Source organism: Coregonus clupeaformis, chromosome 40, assembly GCF_020615455.1.
Source record: "Coregonus clupeaformis isolate EN_2021a chromosome 40, ASM2061545v1, whole genome shotgun sequence".
In the NCBI taxonomy this organism is placed as follows: Eukaryota; Metazoa; Chordata; class Actinopteri; order Salmoniformes; family Salmonidae; genus Coregonus; species Coregonus clupeaformis.
Window position 1 is genome coordinate 18,557,462 of NC_059231.1, and position 25,892 is coordinate 18,583,353.

The 25,892-nt window shown below is 41.4% G+C and overlaps 1 protein-coding gene across 11 annotated transcripts in view; it reads left to right on the forward strand.

Moving 5' to 3' along the window:
• Nucleotides 1-490: 490 nt before the first annotated feature.
• LOC121555165 (nebulin) overlaps nucleotides 491-25,892 on the forward strand; it is a 101,817-nt gene continuing 76,415 nt past the window's right edge. For 8 of the 11 annotated variants that reach the window (XM_041868977.1, XM_041868980.1, XM_041868982.1 and 5 more), the window contains exons 1-31: nucleotides 491-567; nucleotides 1,960-2,046; nucleotides 6,566-6,640; nucleotides 8,154-8,264; nucleotides 8,515-8,622; nucleotides 8,790-8,999; nucleotides 9,170-9,274; nucleotides 10,106-10,210; nucleotides 10,867-10,971; nucleotides 11,097-11,204; nucleotides 11,862-11,978; nucleotides 12,648-12,749; nucleotides 12,957-13,064; nucleotides 14,151-14,255; nucleotides 14,736-14,834; nucleotides 15,504-15,608; nucleotides 15,934-16,041; nucleotides 16,176-16,289; nucleotides 16,589-16,786; nucleotides 17,058-17,165; nucleotides 17,391-17,489; nucleotides 17,767-17,871; nucleotides 18,099-18,206; nucleotides 18,842-19,153; nucleotides 20,166-20,372; nucleotides 20,552-20,656; nucleotides 22,928-23,035; nucleotides 23,135-23,446; nucleotides 24,446-24,652; nucleotides 24,817-24,921; nucleotides 25,118-25,225. In XM_041868977.1, the coding sequence (XP_041724911.1) occupies nucleotides 1,987-2,046; nucleotides 6,566-6,640; nucleotides 8,154-8,264; nucleotides 8,515-8,622; nucleotides 8,790-8,999; nucleotides 9,170-9,274; nucleotides 10,106-10,210; nucleotides 10,867-10,971; nucleotides 11,097-11,204; nucleotides 11,862-11,978; nucleotides 12,648-12,749; nucleotides 12,957-13,064; nucleotides 14,151-14,255; nucleotides 14,736-14,834; nucleotides 15,504-15,608; nucleotides 15,934-16,041; nucleotides 16,176-16,289; nucleotides 16,589-16,786; nucleotides 17,058-17,165; nucleotides 17,391-17,489; nucleotides 17,767-17,871; nucleotides 18,099-18,206; nucleotides 18,842-19,153; nucleotides 20,166-20,372; nucleotides 20,552-20,656; nucleotides 22,928-23,035; nucleotides 23,135-23,446; nucleotides 24,446-24,652; nucleotides 24,817-24,921; nucleotides 25,118-25,225 (3,927 nt within the window). In that variant the 5' untranslated portion in view covers nucleotides 491-567; nucleotides 1,960-1,986. Of the gene's footprint in view, nucleotides 568-1,251; nucleotides 1,364-1,959; nucleotides 2,047-6,565; nucleotides 6,641-8,153; nucleotides 8,265-8,514; nucleotides 8,623-8,789; nucleotides 9,000-9,169; nucleotides 9,275-10,105; nucleotides 10,211-10,866; nucleotides 10,972-11,096; nucleotides 11,205-11,861; nucleotides 11,979-12,647; nucleotides 12,750-12,956; nucleotides 13,065-14,150; nucleotides 14,256-14,735; nucleotides 14,835-15,503; nucleotides 15,609-15,933; nucleotides 16,042-16,175; nucleotides 16,290-16,588; nucleotides 16,787-17,057; nucleotides 17,166-17,390; nucleotides 17,490-17,766; nucleotides 17,872-18,098; nucleotides 18,207-18,841; nucleotides 19,154-20,165; nucleotides 20,373-20,551; nucleotides 20,657-22,927; nucleotides 23,036-23,134; nucleotides 23,447-24,445; nucleotides 24,653-24,816; nucleotides 24,922-25,117; nucleotides 25,226-25,892 lie in introns of all 11 variants that reach the window. The other 3 variants (XM_041868978.2, XM_041868979.1, XM_041868988.1) reach the window with 3 other exon arrangements.

Genomic DNA, 25,892 nt, shown 5'->3' on the forward strand with positions numbered 1-25,892 from the left:
TGCATACAGTCAGTCAGTATGCAGTACCCCCACCTGAACTATCAGTGCCAGTCTTCCCATGGACCGTATGTATCAAGCATCTCAGTGTAGGAGTACTGATTTAGAATAAGGTCCTTCCTGTCCTAATCTCAAATGCAAAACGGATCCTAGATTAGCACTCCTACTCTGAGATATCCCAGAGCTCACTTCCCCCTGCAAGAGTGTCCCCACTGACATCACCCCCAAACCAGTCAACATTGGCAATCACCTCCCATCACCCCCTAGATGGGAAGGTAGTTGGGGTTTTCTCTTAATTTCTCTTCCCTCTCTACCCCAACCCCTTCCCTTCCTCATAGTTGTATCTATTGCTCTCTGATACATTTACTGAACAGGTGCTCTTTTCTGAAGGGATCACTTAGGTATATTTAGATTTTGAAACCTGAGAGCGCTGCCCTCTGATTGGCTGTTTGGACCACATGATAACCGGGGTGCCGCTGCACCAGTGAGCTGTCGCCCATCGTCTCTGTGGAGGGAAGTTGGGGAGGCTCTTTGGTGGCTTGGGAAACGATTTGACTCTAAAGTAAACTGGTAAGCTAGAAAAATGAAAAAAGAAACGGAACATATTTCTCTCCTTTCTTCCTACTGCTGCAGCACGCCCTCTGCATGGCCTTTGTTTGGGACTTTTTTGGTACGATCTGTCTTCTGCTGCTCCATTGGATTGCTTGGGGATAGTTAATCAAGGAATAAGCCCAGTTAAAGGGCTGTGTGTCGTTAAAGGGGTCTCAGAGTAGTGGACTTCCAGAGACCAACAGGGCTGTCAATGGATCACCTTTGAAACAACACCACAAGTTTGTTGCATTTTCCCCAACCTCTTCTGCTTCTGGTTTCAAGTCACTTTTGGTGGAAATCTTTTTTATGTGATGAGTTTGGGAGTGGAGCGCTAAAAAAGGGGCAGTTAGTACAGCGGTCCTATATTTAACCTGCAGCCTCAGAAGGCATTGGAGCGCCGTTAGCTAAACAAAGCCAGCCAATCAGGCAGAGGCATTAGCTTACATGACAAATAGCTGGAGCGCTATGAGGGCAGCTGTGCCAACCCTTCAGCCAGGAGGCGCAGTACGGGGGGGGGGGTGGGGTTTGGGTGTCAAACCCTCACCAAAGCCTACAGGCCTGCAAAAAGCAGTCCAGTGCAACTTGGCCTGAGGTCACACCTTTTAGCTGTACCTGATCTTTATCCGACTGGGAATTTTGAGGCGTATTTGTTTATTTGTCTAGGCTTGAAGGCAAAACGCAAAGTGGAATATCAGTTTGGAGCCCTAGTGGACGGCAAGTCAGCGACTTCCTTTACTCTAAGGTTGCTGGAAATACTACAGGAATCTTAACTGGGGTACGGCATGTTGCATTGTTTGGCATTCTGGCATCATTGTGTGTACATGTTACAATCAAATCAAATCAAAGTTTATTTGTTGCGTACACAGATTAGCAGATGATAAAGCAGGTGCAGCGAAATGCTTGGTTTCTAGCTCCAGCAGTGCAGTAAATGTCTAACAGTACAATACTACAACACAAATAATCCCTAAACAAAAAAAGGAGAAACAAGAGATTAAGAAATATCAGAATGAGCAATATCATGTTACATACTTTATGTGTGAATGACTTTGTTAGAGGGTTTTGCCCATATTCTGTCTTTGACTTTGGTGGTTTGGCTTAAAAGGACACTGCAAGGCAGGTTCTTAAAATATTTATGTTAATGTTGTCCTTCAGCCTCTGGTAAGACACATTGCTCTATGGAGAGCACTAGTAATGATTTTTGCTTATATACTGTAGAAGTAATGTATTATAACACAGAGTTTACATGCTGACTATTACGATCCAGCTATGGATAATATATGGTTTTCAATTGTGCTTGTAAAGTTTCAACCATAGTTTACTGGGAGGTGCATCATTGAGAAATCAAATTCCTGATGATGTTATGTGTTTCAGGTAGAAAACCCCTAAAACTGCATCATCATGGATGAGAATGAAGAATTTGAGGATGAGTTTGAGGAAGAGGAGATTTTCGAGGAAGAGGTAAGTAAATATTTTCTCACAAGATCAACACAACATACCATTGTTGTCTTAGGTACTCAGACTAGTGCTGGTTTTGACAGTTAAACCATACCAATGGGTTAGGCCTTGTGGGCTCTCCAAACTGGTTTTGGGGTCAATTCTATTCTAATTCAGTCAAGGAAGATTGGAATTGGAATCAGAATATCAGTTTACTTCCTGACTGAATTGACATGGAATTGGCACCCCAACCCTGTTCAAACCCTCTATGTTCTTAGGTCAGAGTTCTATGGCTCCACTGGGCTTCTCTGGCCCCTGTACTGGTGGGTCTGCAGATTCAGTGGCTAGCTTTACTCAGTCCCTATGAATAGTAAATTTACTTTTGATACCACCCTAGTCAGCAATTCAGGAGGCCAGGCATCTCTGAGCTGTGAGCAGGGTTAGATCCTGTTTCAGTAGAACACCCATCTCCTTATATGCTAGCTAGCTAGAGACATGGCCCTGGCCAGCCCTGTACAAGCCAGAGAACTGTAAATCAGACCACGGACCAGCCATTAAAATCAAAACCCTTGTCACTTTCCTCTTTTCTTGGAAATTTTAAACACCAGTAATGAACATAAAAAGTAATCACACTCTTTTGTTTACAAGGACCATTACACTGAAATGCCCAGTGCAGTCAAAAACAGGATTTTCCTGTGATTTGTATATATTTTCACAGTATGAGGTTGGAATAATACCCTTTAGTGTAAAAGCTGTTTGAAAAGACCGCCTGAAATTTCTGTCTGCTCTGGTGGGATGGAGTTTTAGCCTGCCTGGTGACATCACCAGGCGGTAAATTAGTTAATAGACCAATAAGAAAGAGAGTTCCAAACCTTCTATGCCAATAACATACATTTTCAGTTTTCCCCTCCCCACTCAGACCACTCCCAGACAGTCCTAGCACAATTCTTGCTTGAGAAATGTCTCTTTGCTAGGAAGCCATTTTTGTTTATTTTTTACCTTTTTAAGTTAAATCAATCACAGTAAGGCACTTAATTGTTACCCAGAAATGTTTTGATTTTGAGACTAAAATATAAAAGTAGATAAAAAAAAACTGCTTTAGGCTGTGCAAAGTTCAAAATGGGAAAACTCCTCCTTTAAAGCTACAATATGTAACTTTTTGGGCAACCAGACCAAATGTACATAGACATGTGTGCTATAGATCTGTCATTCTCATTGAAAGCAAGTCTAAGAAGCGGCATATATGTTCTATGTGCGCTATTTCTATGCTTCCCGTTCTTAAGTTTTGTTTTCGCGTCTTTTACGTTTGGTTATGAACACCAGCTTCAAACAGCTGAAAATATAATATTTTAGGATATTGAAAATATATTTCACAACGGTTTAGATGTTACAAAGATACTCTACACAATGACTGCTTGTTTTGTCACATAAAAGTAGGCGAACTATTAGAATTTTAGCAACCAGGAAATCGGGGAGCGATTACTGCATATTGCACCTTTAACTTGGTAGTCGATACAAGTAGTATAAGTACACTTTACCTGACCAACCACCTTATCCTCAAGACTCCCAGACAACTATAGGCTTTGATGGCAGGAGCACACTGATGTAATAGGTCTAGTTATTACACAACAGCCAGTGTGAAGACATTGCTGACATTCCTGCAGATACTGTAAATTCATATTAGGTTACACTGCACCGCATATGGCTGAATGGAAGAGTCCATCATAATTCTTAATATAAAATGTGTAGTAATGTTGGGATGATGTTCCATTCAGAAGAATTATAGATTGATGGATGACCTGCAAGCTTGGGATGCTGCATATTTTGTTGGAAGTGACCAAAGTTTTGTGTTAGATACTGTAGATAGTATCAGTGCCTTTCTGCAACAATGTGCAATATTGGTGCAAAACCTCTATCACACAATAAAACATTTTGTGAGCCGTTTGGCTTCAGACTGGCAGTTCTGGACGTTGTGTAGTATCACCATAATCCACATAGTCTATCCAAGTTTTTAAGGAAGTATTATTCTGTGTCATTGTATTTCTTTGTGATGGTCCACTCTGTGTCAGAGCGTCCAATGGAAGAGTGAAAGCAGAAGGCTAATAATGTCATCTCTTATTTCTTGGTGAAATAGGATTAAAGTTGTGGTCCTCTGTAGCTCAGCTGGTAGAGCACGGCGCTTGTAACGCCAAGGTAGTGGGTTCGATCCCCGGGACCACCCATACACAAAAATGTATGCACGCATGACTGTAAGTCGCTTTGGATAAAAGCGTCTGCTAAATGGTATATTATTATTATTATTAAAGTTAGCCTCGTAATCGTATAAACTTTATGTTGTTTATAACTTATAGGGGAATCTGAATAATTTATTCCTATTGAAGATGTGGAAGAAACTTCTCATCTTTTATTGTTGCATTTGGAAATATATCCCCCCCCCCCCAAAAAAAAAAAATGTTTTGTTGATATTTCAGCATGGTTAGAAAGTGGTTATTAATATGGTTGATGAGTATTTAATATTCAGCATTTAACAATTTGAACAAAAGCACTTTCTCAAGATAGTAGTACATGGTCTTATAGCCTGGGTACCAGTCTCTTTAGCCAATCCTCTCCCTGTACTCCATGCGCCAAAGACAAGGCAGTGGCAAGAAGTGGAACGTTAGCTAAAGAGACTGGTACTCAGCCTAATAGTCTTATGCTATGCTCATTTTCTATCTTGATGTTAATCAAGTTTGAGAACATTTCACAGTATATTTTTCTCCCAGTAAGAGAAACATTGACTCTAAGCTCTGAGCTATGGCTGTTAAAAACTCTCTGGACAGGACAGCACTGGAGATACAAATTTAGCTGTGGACATCTATGGTAGACAGGCAGGCAGGCAGGGAGGGAGTGGGAGGATAGTGAGAAGGGCTGTGGCTGCCTGCTATAAATCACACGGCAGTAGCTCCAGTAGCCTGGCCGAGGGTCCGCTAACGTCAATTTAGAATGTGCTTAGGAGGTAGATGCACGTACAGAGAAACCAACAGCCAACCTGCACTTAGCTAGAGGAGCAACGCAGATCTGGGCTCTGTAGCAGCTCTGTAGCAGCTCTGTAGCAGCTCTGTAGCAGCAGCAGAATCTGATCCAACACCTTGCAAGACAACACAAACAGATCTGGGATCAGGCTAGCAGATTATACCTATTCTCTGTCCTCTGTAAAACATGTTGGGGAACAACTATAAGGTGGGTGGGGGGGCTGTTCATGTACCTGTATGATTCTCCCCAGTCTTGTAGAGTCCGAAAATGGCCTCTTACAACTGTTGTTTAAAGCGTTTGAGATTTTTTCACCCAGCTCTGGTCTCTCAGTGGTTCAGTAGGCTGTTTGGCATTTGAATCACAGGGCTATGATGTCTCAAGATGATAATGAGGATGATTCTAACTGTTAGAGTTCAAGGGTTTTCTAGACAGTTCTAGCAGTAGGGTTGTTAACGATATTCACAGGGCTGTGCCCTATGCTATGGCAATAACTGCCTTCCTGAGTTAGAGAATAATGTAATGTCACTCTCAACTCACAGGTCACTGGCTACAATTTAATCCTAGTTAAAGTTAGGCTATTCAGGGAATATGTGTGAGAATGTTTTTAGTTTAGTACGGTATGCTGCTCTGATTGAATCTGATTGTTGGAGATTTATTAGTATAATCACTAAATATTAAAACAGTTTTAGCTGTCTTGTTGATATTCGGATTCATAGTCACTATTTATAACAAGGACAGTGGACTGGAAAATGGTGTCTATATTCCCAGGGATGGTCGGTCAGAGGGTTCTGTCGGTCAGACCTGGGTTCACTTCAAATACTATTTGAAATCTTTCACATACTAATCTTTCACATACTTTTAGCAAAATTGCAGAGTTTGCCATTTTGCGACTATTCTATTGGTTCCATTGTGCCAGACAAGCTCAGTCAAGACCAGCAAAATTATTTGAAATGATTTCATATAGTATTTGAACCCAGGTCTGGTCAGAGGGCTCTGTCAGTCAGATGCAGGCAGGCAGAAGGCAGTCAGTCAGTCAGGCAGAGAGTCAGTCAGTCAGTTGCTATTATAGGCTCCTGCTCCTCTTTCACCCTGGAATAGAGGCTTCATTACACTCTTCAGTAATTACAGCATATTCCAGGCTCCAAAAGGACACCTTCTAAGTCACTGGAGAGATCTGGGATATATGGAACTTTTTATTACATTATAGTGAATGTAATTATTATATCATTATGGTAATTATCAAAGACTGTAGCTGAACTTTGAACGTTAGTGCTGAAAGCAGAATATTTGACTTAGCTACTATAACCAGATAATTGTGGTAACAGTGCAGATGAGTATTAAGTCAGTATAATTATTACTGTTTATCAATGTTGTTTACCGTATAAAAGGCTAACTGACTGTGTCAGAGATCAGGGTATTATTGCACCAGGGCTAGGGGAAAAACTCAATCCAATACATTTGTGATACAGTATGTCTTCCTTTTACTTGTAATGGCGATTTTGAAACCTGCGAATTGTTCCTATATTTATAGTATTTTGAGGAGACGGTGACTTCGACCACTTCTCACCAGACCACAACTCATGGGGCAGCAGCGGTAACTCAACAGGTAGAGGACAACAGTGAAATAAACAGCACAAGCAGCTCATGATGCTGTTGTGCTTGCATGCCATGGGGGTTATTCCACCAACAAAGGAGAGAAACTCTACAAGAAAGGATACTGTTTAAAAAACCATGTGTGTGTGGCCTCGTGGATTATTAAACAAACTCCCTTGTTTAACAATTCACTATTTACTCAAGTCGAGGAAGATAAAACATTTTGCCATTCCAAAAGTGAGTTCCCAAACAAAAAGGCGATTGTTTGGGTAATTCACAAATCACGACTTCATGTTAATTGTCCTCGGATGGCCCTAAGGCTAGTGAGTGATAGATGAAATAACCCTCATATATCCCGGTGTTGCTAAGTGATGCATGCAGTCTGTCAACTGTGCAACTGTGTGTCTTGCTATGCCCAACATTGCTTTTGTCCACTGGCGCGTTCATGGCCTTCCTTTCAGTTCGTTCAGTCTCATGCCTTTCCTTCATTCAGTCTCCTTTCCTTTAATTTACTTAGTTCAGACTCCTTTCCTTTACTCTGTTCAGTCTCCTTTCCTTTCATTTCCTTTCCTTCATTCAGTCTCATTTCCTTTCCTTTCCTTCACTCAGTCCCTTTCCCTCAGTCCCTTTCCTTTTCTGTATCCTCTGTCCCTACTAGACATTAACCTAGCCCATACCATGTTATCTCCCATCCTATTGTGTTACCTCCATGTGGAACTACATACACTGAGTACACGAAACATTAAGCCCTTTCCATGACATAGACTGACCAGGGGAATCCAGGTGAAAATATTAGGAAGGTGTTCCTAATGTTTGGTATACTCAGTGTAGTTCTCTAATCATTCCCTGTAATGGGCCCAGATTTGTCGAAAGTTATCTAACTGGATTCCACCTATCGGATAGTATTAAATGCATAGAAATACAATGAATATAATGGACAAATAATTGACTTGAATGGGGACTCTCGTGCTATTCATTCTATTTCTATGCATTTAATCCTATCCGATAGGCGAAATCCAGAGCGATAACTTTTGAAAAACTGGGCCCAGATGATAGGGTCAAATAACCCAATTAGTAGCTTAAGGTTATCCTTTTTTTGTTAACTATTGTATTGAATTCTTGCAGGTAAGTGAACTTGGTTGCAGAGTAGCAAGAACTAGAAAAGTCATTGTTTCTTTCACACAAAAGTGTCCCTTTTGTAAGAGTCTTATGATAGTCAAAATGTAATTCTAAAACATTTAGAATTCATAACATTTTTCAATGCTATAAACATTATTATATACGCGGCCTGTTCTAGCACTTGTTTACCCATTTATTTAAATTATACCTACCTAGTATTCTATTACTATTCTTTCATTGTTACAGTAGTCATGATTACGTCTTGTTTCTGATTTCTCTGTATTGTGTCGCTAGCCTCTTCTTTGTAAGTGGATTGTATGTTGTAAGTGGATGTATATCTCTGGCCTGGTTTCCTGTCATTAAGGAACAATGGTCACACAACTAACATCTTTTCCTCTGTTCCCCAGCCTGGTGTTCCTGTGAGGAGAGTGGTCAGGAAGAAGGTTAAGGTGGACACCTCCAAGTTCATGACTCCTTACCTGGCCCACAGCCAGAAGATGCTGGACTTGTTCTCATATGTAAGCAAGCCCATTACAACCAGGTCCTGTTCTTTAGGGCAAAACATAGCAAAACGTTTTGAAATGGAAAGTGAAAATTACAATTTATTTTTGTATTGGACAAGTCCAGGTAGTACCTTCTCTTTTTCTGTCAGTTTTTATCAGTTTATAGCGTAATGAACACAATCCAGGTCAATGCTCCTCCCCATGTCGTTCTGGCTCACCAGAGTTTGATTATGATGTTATTATGTTCCGATGTGTCCCCTAACAGAACAAGTACCGTCATGCCTATGACAAGGCTAAGGGGAAACCCTATGCCATCTCGGCTGACACCCCTGAGATGGTGAGGATCAAGAAAGCTCAGGAGCAGCTGTCTGAGGTACGGAGGCCTCTGTTCTCTTCTATCCTGTCCAGATCTCTGATGGATATCATGTATCTCAGTCTCAGTCAATGTTGCAATGTCACTAATCATTTTGTTGTTGTTGTTTAAACAGCAACTTTATTTTATTTTTGTCAAACTGACACTTGACTCATTGCCCCTACCAGGTGAAGTACCGGATGGAGGGCAATAAGGTCAGGTGTACCAGTTTGTACGATGGGGAGGCCAGAGAGATCGCCCATGTCAAGCATGTCTCTGAGCTGATCAGCAAGGTTCTATACAGGGCCAAGTGGGATGAGACGAAGGACAGGTACCTGCTGCCCCCTGATGCCCCAGAGCTTGTCCTGGCTGTGAAGAACGCTGCCAACTACAGCAAGGTATCGTGATACTGAACCCTACTCAGTCGTATGAGATTATAATAATGTTTTATATGTAGATTTCTCAATTAAGATGACATTTTATTTAAAAAAGGTAGATTGCTTTTCTATATTTGAGCCGATGCAGCTTCTCCAACCTAACTTGTCATTTCATTTTTCTTTGTGATCAGAAACTGTACACGGAGCAATGGGATGAGGACAAGACCATGTGCTACCCCTACAGCGATTCTCCGGAGCTGCGCAGGGTGGCCAAGGCACAGGAGGTCCTCAGTGATGTCAGTACTGCAACTACAAACATCTATTGTATTGTATTGTATTTTATTCTATACTTAACTACACTTTTACTAGTGATTACAGCAAGTTGATATCAGTGTTATTAGATCAGTTGTATTAGAGATGAGATAGTTATATTTGACTTAATAACATTCATTTCTTACACTGCCTAAATGTTGTAAATCATAAATATCCTCCTAAACATAAACATTTCTAGAATACAGTCTCTGCGTCAGTCAGCCAGTCAGCCAATCAGCCGGTCAGTCAGTCAGTCAGCTGAGTGATCCACCACGAGTGTGGTGAATTCACTTAGAACAATTAATTGCTCACATCACAGAAAGGTGTCCTACATCAATCACACTTCAGAAAAGTGCAGTTCACCACCCTTCTTTCAAACCCTCTATTTTTTCTCTCTGAACTTATAGTTTTCGCCTTACTCAGATGTACCATTTTTAAAGTGAACCACCGATCCAGTTCATTGGTTTATCCAATTTGATATCATCAAGTAGAGCATTACCACATGTAGCTAACATGCATCACATGTCGTGTCAAAGGTCAACCCTTGATTAGAGATACATCTCATCGTGGCCTGGGGTGGTCTAGCGGTTATTGCTGCTGCCTTCAGAGCACATAAGCTGGTGTTGATGTCGGTTCGAATCCAGCACATGCCCTTCTAACACATTCCCCTCCTGACTTTCCTGTCTCCCTTCTTTGTATCCATGAAACTAGAGATCCATCTCACCATTCTGTTCTGTTTCTCTCCTACTCTGTTCTGTTCATCTCACCAGTCTGTTCCTCTCACCATTCTGCTCTGTTTCAACCCTACTCTACAGATCCTGTACAAGAAGGGGCATGCTGAGCGCACGGCAAAATACACATCCCTGGCTGTCCCTAATGATATGGAGCTGGCCAAGAAAAATTTTGAACAGCGCAGTGACGTAAGTGCTCCTACACAAACACACACACAGCTATTCATCGACAATGGCTTCTCTGTCATTGTATCCATCAGTCACTCATCATCCTTGACAACGTTATAATGTAGAAATGTATCATAGCCCTCAGCTATCGAGTCCTGACAGAGAGGGCAGGGGTGCTGTCAGTCACTGCTTGACATGGGTGAAGTTCCACACCCCTCCAAGGCCCCCTCCAAGCCCTGCCATCGCCAGCCCGGCTGTCCTTGTCCCTGGGAGACAGAGAGGGATAACTGCCACCTGCTCCATAATATTATTGGAGGGCAGCAGCCCTGTTCTGGCACACAGAAGGGGAGCAACGTCAATAACCTGACTGAGATGATGGGAATCCCCACCACTCCCAATATGTGTTACACACCCCCTGTAGTGGCAGAGGCCCCTACAATGTCAGCGTCCATCTATAATGTTCATAGAATTTAGTTTAGATATTTTTTTTAAGGAACATTTGGACTGATGATATTTGTTGTCTTCTTGATTGTTTCATGCTTCTAGGATACCATCTTGTGCTATGGTAATTGAGGCAAAGCTTTAGTTCTTTTGACTCTAGCTATTGAGGCAAAGCTTTAGTTCTTCTTATTCTAAATGACCCCAATGTCTGACTTTTCCTTGCTTTTCTCTTGCAGCTCAAGTACCATGAGGACTACAACAAGAACATCAAGGGCCACTGGTGTGAGACGCCCTTCATTGAGGTGGCTGTTGCCAGGGCGGCTATGGACAACCTCAGCAATGTAAGAGCCACTATGGTGTAGCATATTATTGATAGTTATTGGCATAGTGACATACCATTATGTGTTAATCAAATCATAACACATTTAATATCTATATTTAATCCATTTGTCTTTTCTCATTTCAGAAAAAGTACACGGCTGCGTATGAGGACATAAAAGACCAAATCAATTTTATGCAAACCGAGACGCCAGAATACAAACAGCACAAGAAGGCTGGTCACGCCGCTAGCTCGGTGAGTCTATAAGCCCTCAGAGAAACATAAAGGAGAACACACACATAACACACACGACACGCACACACAAAAATACACACACACACACACATAAACACACGTACACACATGCAGACACACACACACACACAAACACACACACACCAAACCAACCAGCTAACCAACCAACCAAACAGCCATCCACTGCTTCTCTCAGAGAAAGGAAGCAGTGTAAGTGAGTGTATTTGTATAGATCCATCTGATGCGGCAGCAGGCAGAGAGACACACTGGGTTGACCTGTGACCTTGTCTGATCACAGTGTGAGTCAAAACCTTGACTCTTTTGTCACGTAGACATCAGGATGTGCCCACACGTTCTGTACTCAGAATCAAGAAAAATATATAATTTACAAATACTGGTAGTTGTCTTGTCAGACAGTAGTTTAAAGACATTTAGGCTATGCCGTAGCTATTAACAAAGTAATAGTCTCTTAGCACTTATCAATCAAATGGAAACACTCTTCAATCCACGGCTTCATCCACATACCAACGCAAACCTGCATGTCAATCCAAAATCTGCTATGGTGATGATTAATCGTATTAACCTTGCCATGAATCACTGTATCACAGTAAAATAAACACATCATGTATTGACTTGTGCCCATTTTTCTCTCCTCAGATCAAATACAGGAAGGATTATGAGAAGAGCAAAACGGTGGCTGACTACAACGTTCTCCCAGCCACAGACAACCCTCTGCTTAGGCAGCTGAGATACGCTGGCACCATCTTGAGTGACGTAGGTGTCTAAGTCTGGGAGACTGAACCATCGGTCCAAACAGGTGTCATCCTGAAATAGACAGAAGTTAGAGGAAGCTAAACAATCACATCTCTTCTATGAGAGGCAGTCATTAGAACAGAAAATCATTAAGTATCGCATCACATGTTCTTGCAGATAACAACAGTTATCTTTCATCTCCATTCTCAATTCTACTCGTGTTTCAAATTAGCTTGTATAGTGTTTATTAGTACACTTTTAGTTAGACAGTTGGCAGTTTGCTAGATGGCTGCTGACAGGATAAAGGTTTTCACAGCAGATTCCCACTATTTAAGTGGTAACGGGGAGTAATGGCGCACCCACTTTAACTGAATCATCATATTAGTGGGGATAATTAAGACAATCAAGAAACCTGTATACTATAGTTAACTGGAGGTGTAACACGACCCCAAGCGCTACTTTAATGAGTCTACTTAGTTACTAGTCACTCACTGTCCATTAAAAAAAAATATTACTGTAGCTATTCACAGAACTTATATTTGCATATAAGATCGATATGGATTCATTCATTTTGAAGAATTGAATCAATTGAAAGCCAAATAACTTTGATTTGTATTTGAGACATATAACTCTACTTTTGCTGTCATTATTTTCTGTTCAATATGTCTCCTCTGATTACTCCCTTTGCAGAAAGTGTACAAGGCCAGCTATGAGAAATCCAGGGGGTCCAGTATCAACTACTGTGACACGCCCAAGTTCAAGATGGACTCTGTTGTACAACGGTTCAGTGACGTGAGTATTCCTTTCATCGTCCTGACTGATGATGTTGATGATAATGTTTTTAATTTTTAAATTGTTCAACAAACACATTGTACAGTACAAATGGCGGCAACAAGCTTGACTGACGAGCTTCAAAGTGGATCTCCTTTATTGTTTGTATGTAAGAGGCAAATGGATCTTACATGGATTCATGTTTACTTCTTCCGTCTCCCCTCACAGGCACATTATAAAGACAAGTATGAGAACGAGGTGAAGGGCCACTGTATTGGCAGCTATGAGGATATCTACATGCTACACTGCAAGAAAATGGAGGAGATCAAGAGCGAAGTAAGTGGGGGTTTTGTCTTGTTTTCTCCTCTATTGCATGGCTAACAGTAAGACATTGGTTTTGTCTTGTTTTCTCCTCTATTGCATGGCTAACAGTAAGACATTGGTTTTGTCTTGTTTTCTCCTCTATTGCATGGCTAAGAGTAAGACATTGGTTTTGTCTTGTTTTCTCCTCTATTGCATGGCTAACAGTAAGACATTGGTTTTGTCTTGTTTTCTCCTCTATTGCATGGCTAAGAGTAAGACATTGGTTTTGTCTTGTTTTCTCCTCTATTGCATGGCTAAGAGTAAGACATTGGTTTTGTCTTGTTTTCTCCTCTATTGCATGGCTAACAGTAAGACATTGGTTTTGTCTTGTTTTCTCCTCTATTGCATGGCTAACAGTAAGACATTGGTTTTGTCTTGTTTTCTCCTCTATTGCATGGCTAAGAGTAAGACATTGGTTTTGTCTTGTTTTCTCCTCTATTGCATGGCTAAGAGTAAGACATTGGTTTTGTCTTGTTTTCTCCTCTATTGCATGGCTAACAGTAAGACATTGGTTTTGTCTTGTTTTCTCCTCTATTGCATGGCTAAGAGTAAGACATTGGTTTTGTCTTGTTTTCTCCTCTATTGCATGGCTAACAGTAAGACATTGGTTTTGTCTTGTTTTATCCTCTATTGCATGACTAACAGTAAGATATTGGTTTTGTCTTGTTTTTTCCTCTATTGCATGGCTAACAGTAAGACATGGGTTTTGTCTTGTTTTCTCCTCTATTGCATGACTAACAGTAAGACATTGGTTTTGTCTTGTTTTCTCCTCTATTGCATGGCTAACAGTAAGACATTGGTTTTGTCTTGTTTTCTCCTCTATTGCATGGCTAACAGTAAGACATGGGTTTTGTCTTGTTTTCTCCTCTATTGCATGACTAACAGTAAGACATTGGTTTTGTCTTGTTTTCTCCTCTATTGCATGGCTAACAGTAAGACATTGGTTTTGTCTCAAATGACACCCTACTCCAATGTGTAGGCAATAGGATGCCATTCGGGATGCAGCCATTGTATTTGTACTGTACGACAGGTCAGTTCACTGTTCTTTTGTATTTTCAGCAAAACTACAAAGCTGATTATGAGGACATCAAGACGAGATGTTTCTATCCTCAAACCATGACGCCAGAATATGAAGCTCATAAGAAAGTTGCCCAGTGTAAAGATGTAAGTACGCCTCTTGAGGAAATGGTAGAAATTAGAACCAGTCAGTTGCACTATGATGAGCATTGACAAAGCCTTTCCATTGAACATTAGATTGACATAATTATTTGATTTTGGTCAACATTGTCTTCTTTTTATTCTTGGTATTGATATGATATAATTAAGCAATAAGACACGAGGGGGTGTGGTATATGGCCAATGTACCACGGCTAAGGAATGTTCTTATGCACGACGCAACGCAGAGTGCCTGGATACAGCCCTTAGCCGTGGTATATTGGCCGTATATCACAAACCCCCGAGGTGCCTTATTGCTATTATAAACGGGTTACTAACGTAATTAGAGCAGTAAAAGTAAATGTTTTGTCATACCTGTGGTATACGGTCTGATATACCATGGCTGTCAGCCAATCAGTATTCAGGGCTCGAACCACCAAGTTTATGTTTATAATTGACATTTTTCATGTGTATTGTTTTATTTTGCAGAAAGTTTACCGGCAACATCCGGGTACGATGAAGTTTACGCAAGTGACAGACTCGCCTGTTCAAGTGCAAGCTGCCATCAACGCCAAACAACTGAGTGACGTATGTATTCAACTTTTACGACAGACCTTATACGAGTATTACATTAAATATGAACTAGTTACAATATATAGAATTACAATTACATCTGTCTGTCTAGCTTGGAAAATAGGTATTTTGACCTCAGTGGGACAACCTGTTAAAAATATATGATATAATTTTGTTTGAGTTTTTGAACAAATGCCAGAAAAGAGACTTCAGTTGAGCCGTTGCCATGACACTAAAGGTTCTTGATAGCTGTTGACTGAAAATGTGCTCATTCATCTACACAGCACATAGCCCAGCTGTCTTCCTGCAAACATTTACATTTTAGTAATTTAGCAGATGCTCTTATCAAGAGCGACTTACAGTTAGTGAGTGCAAACGCCATGGAAACCAGAGAGCCTATCTAGCTCTTTCTGTAGTATTAATAGCAACATGCGTTCAGTCTGATGAAAATAACCCCTAGTCTCATGAGAATGGGGGCTGACAGTTGAGACAACTCTAGGCCTCACAACACTCACAGACAGGCAGCACTGCCCTCTAGTGGTGTGGAATAATCCCTGTAGTACTCATATGGTCCACAAAGTGGCACTATAGGGCTACTTAGCTCTATGCACTGTCAACAGTACATTTTACCTGACCTTGCTGTATTTTCATGTGTATTTATGTGGTTCTTCCTCTGTTTTCCAGCTCAACTATCACGCAGCATATGAGTTGGATAAGTTTAAGTGTGCCCTGCCTCCAGACTACCCCTTCTTCATCCAGTCCAGAGCCAATGCATATAACCTTAGTGATGTAAGTGCAATTCTGTTGATGATAATGTAGGTAATGTTCTGTTGGTGATTATTTAGCTAATTTTCTGTTTATGATAATGTTCTGTTGATGATACTGTAGATAATGTTCTGTTGATGATACTGTAGATAATGTTTAAAAAATACAGTTATAGTTTGAATACAGTTATAATTGAATTTGTTATAATATGATTTGAAAATGATGTGCTTGTATTGACATAATTTCACAGTCATTGTATTCGGTTATTGTTGACCCTCATTGGATAAACCCTCCTGAACTTTAATTGCATGATACTGATATCCTAAATGTATTTTTTCCCTCTGTGCAGAATTGTTATAGGTATGATTGGGAGAAAGTGAAAGCCAAGCAGTTCGAGGTCAAGGGTGATGCTATCTCGATCCTTGCAGCCCGTGCGCACACAAACATAGCCAGTGATGTGAGTAGGCATGCACTGAAATTAACATCTACACATACATGTAATATTATTGTTCATATTGATCAATGCTGACTGTTTCCTTTTGTGTCCTGTGTAGTCTAGGCCTTGACATGATCTTTGCTCTTTGCCCTCAGGTCAAATACAAGAAGGATTTTGAGAAGAACAAGGGGAAGATGGTGGGAGCCCTCAGCATCCATGACGACCCCAAGATGCTGCACTCCATACACGTGGCCAAAATCCAGAGTGATGTAAGTCATTTTCCTTCCCAGGGACTACAGATTAGACTACAAATTAGCCATCTAGCTTAATCTGGCACATTTACAAAAATGTTAGTTAATGTGCATTGTCCCTGTCAAATAAACCTAATAAAGTCAATTCCACTGATTTTTGGCTAAAAAACAGAAAGATGAGGACAGTGTCTGTCAGTGTGAAAGGGCTATTAGGGCTCACTGTGACTCGTCTCAACTTTATATTAAATAAACCATTTTTTTTGTCATGGAGAGAATGTCATGCCTCACCTTCTAATTGCCTCAAACTCTCTCCACAGCGGGAGTACAAGAAGAACTATGAGAAGACAAAGACAAAGTACATCACCACGCTGGACATGATGTCTAACACCCTGGCCAAGAAGTCCCAGGGTATCGCCAGCATGGCCGGCTACAGAACCATCCACAACCGCTACCTCCTGCCCCATGATGCCTTGTCCCTGGACCTGGCCAAGAAGGCCAACATCATCCAGAGTGACGTAAGATTGATCTCTGATGGATTGATTGATCTAATTGATTGATTGATTTATCGAATTGATTGATTGATCAGATTGATTGATCTAATAGATTCATGTATTCATTTATTAATGTATTCATTAATTGATCTATGGATTTATCGGTTGATTGATTTTGTTTCCTAGTAAACGTCTGGGGAAAAGGTTATAATAGCATTGGAGCATTATACTTCACGGTGGAAGTATAATGAAAGTAATTCTCACAACTACTTTATGACTTCTTCCTTCACTACAGAATGAATACCATTCAGACTACAACAACTTCACCAAGGGATCTGGTTGGGTCGCCTTCGGCTCCATGGAGGTGGAGAAGGCCAAGAAAGCTGGAGAGATCCTCAATGAGGTAACTACCACTACATGATCTAGTTTGATTTAGCGGTTTATTTGTCATAATGCAGTAAATACACAGGAAGCCATACTCACCAGAGCTCTCACAATAAAAACAGCATTAGTTGTAATAGATTTGTAGTTGTGTACAGTCTTTTCTCGCCTTGACAATATAAAAACACATCAAAATTGGTTTAATCTGCTTTGACATAATATTTGTTCCCTTGATCCTCCACTTCAGAGAAAGTACCGTCAGCACCCAGACACCATCCCCTTCACCTCCATCGCTGACCACCCCGTCATGATGCAGGCCCATGTCAACCAGCTAATGAGGAGTGATGTGAGTTTTATTGGATGATAGTATGGACATTGTGATCTGTGTTCATTCCCAAACACAGATTAAGCTCAGTGCTGGACAAAAAAGCTATTTCATCTGAGATTCTGTATCGAGGAAACTGGGTACTTCATAAAGGTTACATACTGTATTCAACTTAGTACAAATATGATACTTTTTTCATATCAGTAATACATTTCTGTGGCTCGAACACCTATTTTATATCTAAAAATATGTGTTTGTGTAGCTACTCATTTTAATTAGAATGATTCTTCCCTTGCAGCTTCACTACAAGAAGGGTCTTGAGGAGATCCACCAGAAGTACTCTCTACCCCATAATGACCCCCAGTTCCTTCAGGCCAAATGCAACGCCTACAACATCAGCAAGGTACTGTTGACCAAGACTGATAACTTGTGCCTTATATTTATATTTCATTTAATGAATTATCAAATGTATTATCGTATTATCATCGCCTGCCCGCTACTCTACAGCGTTAGGACATCTTTCCTCTTAATAGTACTGTGCCTTCTTGGGTGTGCACTGCATGAATTTACTGTGTTATATTAATGTCTCATGGAAATAGTGTATTCATTTACCGTATTTCTTTATTTCAGAACTGCTACAAGCAGAGCTGGGAGAAAACCATTGCAAAGGGCTACGACATGAGGCCAGATGCTATCTCTGTCATCCATGCTAAGCACGGCAGACATATTGCCAGTGATGTAAGTACGCAATAAATTTCCACGACAACATCAAATCAAATCAAATCAAATCAAATTTTTAGGGGGGGTCGCATACACATATTTAGCAGATGTTATTGCGGGTGCAGCGAAATGCTTATGTTCCTAGCTCCAACAGTACAGTAGTATCTAACAATACACAACAAAACACACACCTTTTAAAAGTAAAAGAATGGAATTAAGAAATATTGAAATATTAGGACGAGCAATGTCGGAGTCCGGAGTATAAATATTTATATATATGTGATGGGATGTATAGACATTATGGACAGTATATGGATAGAATATGTAGTATATCTGAAGAATAGTATATGTACAGCAATAGTTGAATAGGATGACCTTGACTAGAATACAGTATATACTGTACATATGAAGTGGGTAAAACAGTATGTAAACATTATTTAAAGTTACCAGTGTTCTATTATTAAAGTGACCAGTGTTCCATGACTATACATTGGGCAGCAGCCTCTAAGGTGCAGGGTAGAGTAACCGGGTGGTGACAGTGACTAAAGTTCAGGGCAGGGTACTGGGCGGGGGCAATACAGTATGTATTCTACAACAATGTTGCTACGTTGAATAGAGTCACGTCTGATTACTCTTTTACTTCTTCCTTTCAGATCCAGTACAAGAAAGACTATGTGAAGGGAAAGGGCAAACAAATCGGCTGCCGCACTCTTCAGGACGACCCCTTGCTGGTGCACTACATGGAGGTTGCCAGGTTGCAGAGTGACAAGAACTACAAGAAGGACTACCACAAGTCCAAGCTGAAGTACCACTCCCCAGTTGACATGATGAGTCTTACACATGCTAAGCACGCCTCCACAGTGCAGACCTTTGCTGGCTACAGGAAGATCCAACACCACTACAGTCTTCTGCCTGGGGCCATGAATCTTGAGCTGGCTCGCACCATGAACACCAACGCCAGTGATGTAAGTATTTTGACTCCTACACAGGGAGAGAACAAAAGGATTTCCTGCACTGGCCTGAAGGGCTAGTATACCGTGACATTCTACTAGCCCGGTGACATTATTCTAGCCCAGGGGACATTATTACTAGCCCCGGTGACATTCTACTAGCACAGGTGACATTCTACTAGCACAGGTGACATTCTACCAGCCCTGGTGACATTCTACTAGCACAGGTGACATTCTACTAGCCCAGGTGACATTCTACTAGCACAGGTGACATTCTACTAGCCCAGGGGACATTATTACTAGCCCCGGTGACATTCTACTAGCACAGGTGACATTCTACCAGCCCCGGTGACATTCTACTAGCCCAGGTGACATTCTACTAGCACAGGTGACATTCTACTAGCCCAGGGGACATTATTACTAGCCCCGGTGACATTCTACTAGCACAGGTGACATTCTACCAGCCCTGGTGACATTCTACTAGCACAGGTGACATTCTACTAGCACAGGTGACATTCTACTAGCACAGGTGACATTCTACTAGCCCCGGTGACATTCTACTAGCCCCGGTGACATTCTACTAGCACAGGTGACATTCTACTAGCCCCGGTGACATTCTATTAGCCACAGTGACATTCTACTAGCCCCGGTGACATTCTACTAGCCCCGGTGACATTCTACTAGTCCAGGTGACATTTTTACTAGCCCTGGTGACATTCTACTAGCCCAGGTGACATTTTTACTAGCCCTGGTGACATTCTTCTAGCCCAGGTGACATTTTTACTAGCCCTGGTGACATTCTACTACTAGTCAAATCTGTGCTATGCGGTATTTGAAAATACAACATTTCACTTGCCTGGTGGGCTAGTTGGGCACATTTTCTACTAGCCTGGTTTGAAAAGTACTAGCCTCAGGTCTTTTGAAACTCTAGCTACAACTTGTAAGTTGTAATGCTGCATCTTTGGTTTTAACAGTAGTGGCAATTTGCAGCATTTCTCATATGGTTTCCTCTCTTTGCCGGATGCAGGTGAACTACAAAGCGGATTGGGAGAACTCTGTGAAGGGAACTGGCTGGATCCCCATTGGCTCCATTCCTGTGGAGCTAGCCAAGCAGGCCGGGGCCGTTCTGGATGAGCACAAGTACAGGCAGCACCCTGAAAACTTTAAATTCACCAGCAAGATGGACGGCATGAATATGGAGCTGTGCAAGCATAACCAAAAGATCATGAATGTTGTGAGTAGTACTTATTTACTAGAAAGGCCAACGATCAGATATCTAGTTGTCCATTGAATTGCATTTGTCTATTTAATATATTTTGTTGAAATGTCTTGTTTGTGTTGCACCGAATTGAATTGAACTGAACAAAACTGTTGATTGAAATATATTGTTGTTATGATGGGATTCTTTTGCAGCAAGAATATAAAGCCAGTGGAGAGAAGTTCCTGCACACCTACAATCTCCCTGCAGATGCACCAGAGTTTATGCAAGCCAAAAACAATGCTGTCAACATCAGCAAGGTTGGTTAAATGTTGATTACTGTCCATACTCTTATACAACTATGCTATTATACACATTCAATAAACATATATATTAATTGTCCATGCATTAATTTAAATGTGCCTGTATCTTTACTATATAGTTGGTTATATGTTGAATGATCACAGAACTGTTAGCCATTTTTGTAATTTTATCAGTAACTTACTCTATTAATCAACAGTATGATACTGTATAAACTGAATACAGTAGATTACTGTAAAATGCACAGTAAAATACTGTAAATGTGTTTTACAGTATTAATTATAGTGCATTGTGGGGAAATGTTGTGGGCGGGTAAAGAGTCTCTGTCTCATTAACATATTTTAAAGCGTGCCTTGTTAGAGCCTATATTTGTTTCACCCGTGAGTGAGAATGCTGTAGCCCCACATAATACGGTAATATACTGTATTTTAGGAATTCTACAAACCTTGTCCTGAAACTCCACAGTAACTTACTGGCCAATTGCTGCCAGTAATTTACTGTAATTCAGAATACAGTACCATTCCACATTTTTGGAGTGGCAAAAACTTTTTAAACACTAGTGGGTGCATGGTATTGTTGTTTCTCATTCATATTTTGAGGCATGTCTTGTAAGAGGCTATATTGGTTGCACCCGTTAGTGAGAGTGCTGTACCAATTTAAGTTATATGTGGTAGTAGTTCCCTAACAATTAAATGTATATAGGGAACAGATCACAGTGGTAGCGGGTCTTAAACCTTTTAATGGTTAAATATTTACCCATGTCCATTTGATCTGTTTTGTCCTATAATCACAGCCAGTTTGGAAGCCTTTGTTTAGGCCTCTAGAAGTGCTGGTGATATAAAACACCTAGTATTTATTAATATGCTGTAATATGTAAATTCCTACAGCCAACCAGCTTTCTCTAGTCACTTGTAATTACAGTAAAATACTGTAGAAATAATTTTCTTACAGTTTAATAGTCAATTCTACTGTATTGTACTGTGTTTCATTTCTCTGGCATCGGGTTACCGTGAATATCTCAGTATTGTTTTGGCACTATTCAGAGACAGTCAGACATATATCATAAGATATCTTGTTGTAATTACAATTATTTTGAAGAACAATGTATCCTTAACTACAAAAACATTTTCAGTAATGGTTACTGAAACGTTTTACTTGCTATGACTATGATATGTGTTTTTTTAATCAACCTTGGTTGAATGCACTGACTGTAAGTTGCTAAAGATAAGAGCTCCCGCTAAAAGACCAAAATGTAAATGTAAAAAATGAAAACTTACAACACTGGGTAATATGTCGCTGCATGAGTAATTCCAGTAATATACTGTAAATTAGATTACAGTAACATCTTTGGTACTGTAAATGGATTACCGTAAAATACAGGAGCTGTACTGGAAAATAAATTACAGTAACATACTGGCCAATTTCTTCCAGTAAGTTAATGTACATTTCACAGTCCATACAGTCCATTGAATGCTATTTTACACATACACTCAGTGACCAGTTTATTAGGTACACCAATCTAGTACTAGGTCGTACCTCTCATTGCCTCCAGAACAGCTTGAATTCTTCAGGGCATGGATTCTACAAGGTGTGGCGTTCAAATGTTGCTCAATTGGTATCAAGGGACCTAACGTGTGCCAGGAAAACATTCCCCACACCATTACTCCACCGCCACCAGCCTGTACCGATGCTTACTCCAAATCCTGACTCTGCCATCAGCATGATGCAACAGGAACCGGGATTCGTCGGACCAGGCAATGTTTTTCCACTCATCAAATGTCCAGTATTGGTGCCCACTGGAGCTGTTTCTTATTGTATTTAGCTGATAGGAGTGGAACCTGGTGTGGTCGTCTGCTGCAATAGCCCATCCGTGACAAGGACCGATGAGTTGTGCGTTCCGAGATGCCGTTCTGCACACCACTGTTGTACTGCGCCGTTATTTGCCTGTTTGTGGCCCGCCTGTTAGCTTGCACGATTCTTGCCATTCTCCTTCGAGCTCTCATCAACAAGCAGTTTTTGCCCACAGGACTGCGGCTGACTGGATGTTTTTTGTTTGTCGCACCATTCTCGGATAACCCTAGACATTATCGTACATTGTCTGTAGGAGCGAACGATTTTGGTGAACAGGGTGGTGTACCTAATAAACTGGTTACTGAGAGTGTATATCATTTTGAATGCTTTTAAATACAGTTAATATACACATATTCATTGACCAATGTGCATGAATTGACTGTAAGTAATGTGTTTATTTCTCTTTCTCCTCATCACAGAACTATTACACGTACGCTCACCGTCAAGACATTCTGAAAGGACACCAGGTGAAGGCAGACGCCATCCCCATCACCGCTGCCAGGGCCTGCACTAATATTGCCAGCGATGTACGTGGAAATCCGTATTTGGGTTTATTGATCATAATTGACCATAATAATGACATGCTATTCGTGGTATTTACATTAATCATTGTATTTCCTGTACAGTACAAGTACAAACTGGCGTACGAGAAGGGAAGAGGCAAACATGTCGGCTTCCGCAATGTTAAGGACGACCCCTTGCTGGTGCACTACATGGAGGTGGCTAAGATGCAGAGTGAGCAGAACTACAAGAAGGACTACAACAAGTCCAAGCTGAAGTACCACTCCCCAGTTGACATGATGAGTCTTGTACATGCTAAGCAGGCCTCCGCAGCGCAGACCTATGCTGGCTACAGGAAGAGCCTTCACAACTACACTCTTCTGCCTGAGGCTATGCCTGTTCAGCTGGCTCGCACAATGATGGAGATCCAGAGCAACGTGAGTTCATTTCAATACCTGCCCTGATACTTGTCCTGATACCTGTCATGATACCTGTCCTGTCCTGAAACCTGTCTTGATACCTGTCCTGTTCTGATACCTGCCCTGTTCTGATACCTGTCCTGATACCTGCCCTGTTCTGATACCTGCCCTGTTCTGATACCTGGCCTGTTCTGAAACCTGTCCTGATACCTGCCCTGTTCTGATACCTGCCCTGTTCTGATACCTGCCCTGTTCTGATCCCTGTCCTGATACCTGCCCTTTTCTGATACCTGCCCTGTTCTGATACCTGTCCTGAAACCTGTCTTGATACATGTCCTGATACTTGTCCTGATACCTGTCCTGTCCTGATACCTGTCCTGACACCTGTCCTTATACCTTCCCTGTCCTGATATCTAACCTGTCCTGATACCTGTCCTGATACCTGTCCTGATACCTTTCCTGTCCTGATATCTGTCCTGATACCTGTCCTGTCCTGATACCTGTCCTGATACCTTTCCTGTCCTGATATACCTGTCCTGATACCTGTCCTGTCCTGATACCTGTCCTGATACCTGTCCTGATACCTGCCCTTTCCTGATACCTGTCCTGATACCTGTCCTGTCCTGATACCTGATCTGATACCTCTCCTGATACCTCTCCTGATACCTCTCCTGATACCTGTCCTGTCCTGAAAGCTGACCTGATACCTGTCCTAATACCTGTCCTGTCCTGATACCTTTCCTGTCCTGATATCTGTCATTATACCTGTCCTGATGCCTGCCCTGTCCTGATACCTCTCCTGATTCCTCTCCTGATACTGTCCTGATACCTGTCCTGATACCTGTCCTGACACCTATCCTGATGCCTGTCCTTATACCTGTCCTGATACCTGACCTGTCCTGTCCCAATACCTGTCCTGTCCTGATTCCTGTCCTGATACCTGTCCTAACACCTGTCCTGATACCTGTCCTAATACCTGTTGGGATACATTTCATGTTTCCCTGTGTGTCTCCACAGAACGCCTACACGTCCGACTACAACAACATGTACAGGGGTTCTGGCTGGGTTCCTATTGGCTCTATGCAGGTGGAGTTGGCTAAGACAGCCAAGGCAGCCCTAGATGAGCAAAGCTACCGTGTGCACCCCAGCACCCTGAAGTTCACCAGTCTGACTGGCCAGATGAACATGGCCCTTGCCATGACCAATACCAAGCTACTTGATGATGTAAGAAAAACTAACTTTGTTTATTGTTTATTAGGATCTACTTTAGCCCACTAAGGACTAGTCTTTCAAGAGTCATACATTTATTGAGTTTACATACAAATGTGAGTTTTTATTCCGTAATATGGATGTTGAATGTGATTACCTGGTTCTGTCTCTCTTTGCAGGCTTCATACAGAGCATCTGGCGAGAAGTTCAAGCACACGTACAACCTGCCTGCAGACAGCCCCCAGTTCCTCCAGGCCAAGTACAACGCTCAGACCATGAGCGAGGTCAGTACACACACACACACACACAGCCACACAGACACACACACGCACACACACACAGACACACGCAGACACACACACATACACACACACAAACACACACACACAGTCTCAATTTCTCTTACATTTTAAAGATGTGCAAGTACAAGTATTGTGATGTTTGGCTGTGTTTGACTGTGGTTTCTTTGTTTTCTCCTAGTCTCACTACAAGCACAAGTGGGTGGAAGATATCGCCAAAGGATACGACATCAGGCCAGATGCTATCTCTGTCATCCATGCTAAGCACGGCAGACATATTGCCAGTGATGTAAGGACACAATTAACCAGTTTTTCTAAAGTTATCTAACTGGATTCCACCTATCGGATAGGATTAAATGCATAGAAATACAATGAATAGCACGGACAAATCATTATTATTATTTAAATAAATTTTTTTAACCTTTATTTAACTAGGCAAGTCAATTAAAAACAAATTCTTATTTACAATGACGGCCTACCAAGAGGCAAAAGGCCTCCTGTGGCGACGGGGGCTGGGATAAAAAACACACATCACGACAAGAGAGACACCACAACACTACATAAAGAGAGACAACAACACTGCGTGGCAACAACACAACACAACATGGTAGCAACACAACATGACAACAACACGGTAGCAACACAACATGGCAGCAGCACAACATGGTAGCAGCACAAACATGGTACACACATTGTTAGGCACAAAGGGCAAAAAGGTAGAGACAACAATATATCACGCGAAGCAACCACAAGTGTCAGTAAGAGTGTCCATGATTGAGTCTTTGAATGTAGAGTTGGACCTAAAACTGTCCAGTTTGAGTGTTTTTTGCAGCTCGTTCCAGTCGTTAGCTGCAGCGAACCGAAAAGAGGAACGACCCAGGGATGTCTGTGCTTTGGGGACCTTTAACAGAATGTGACTTACAGAATGGGTGTTGTATGTGGAGGATGAGGGTTGC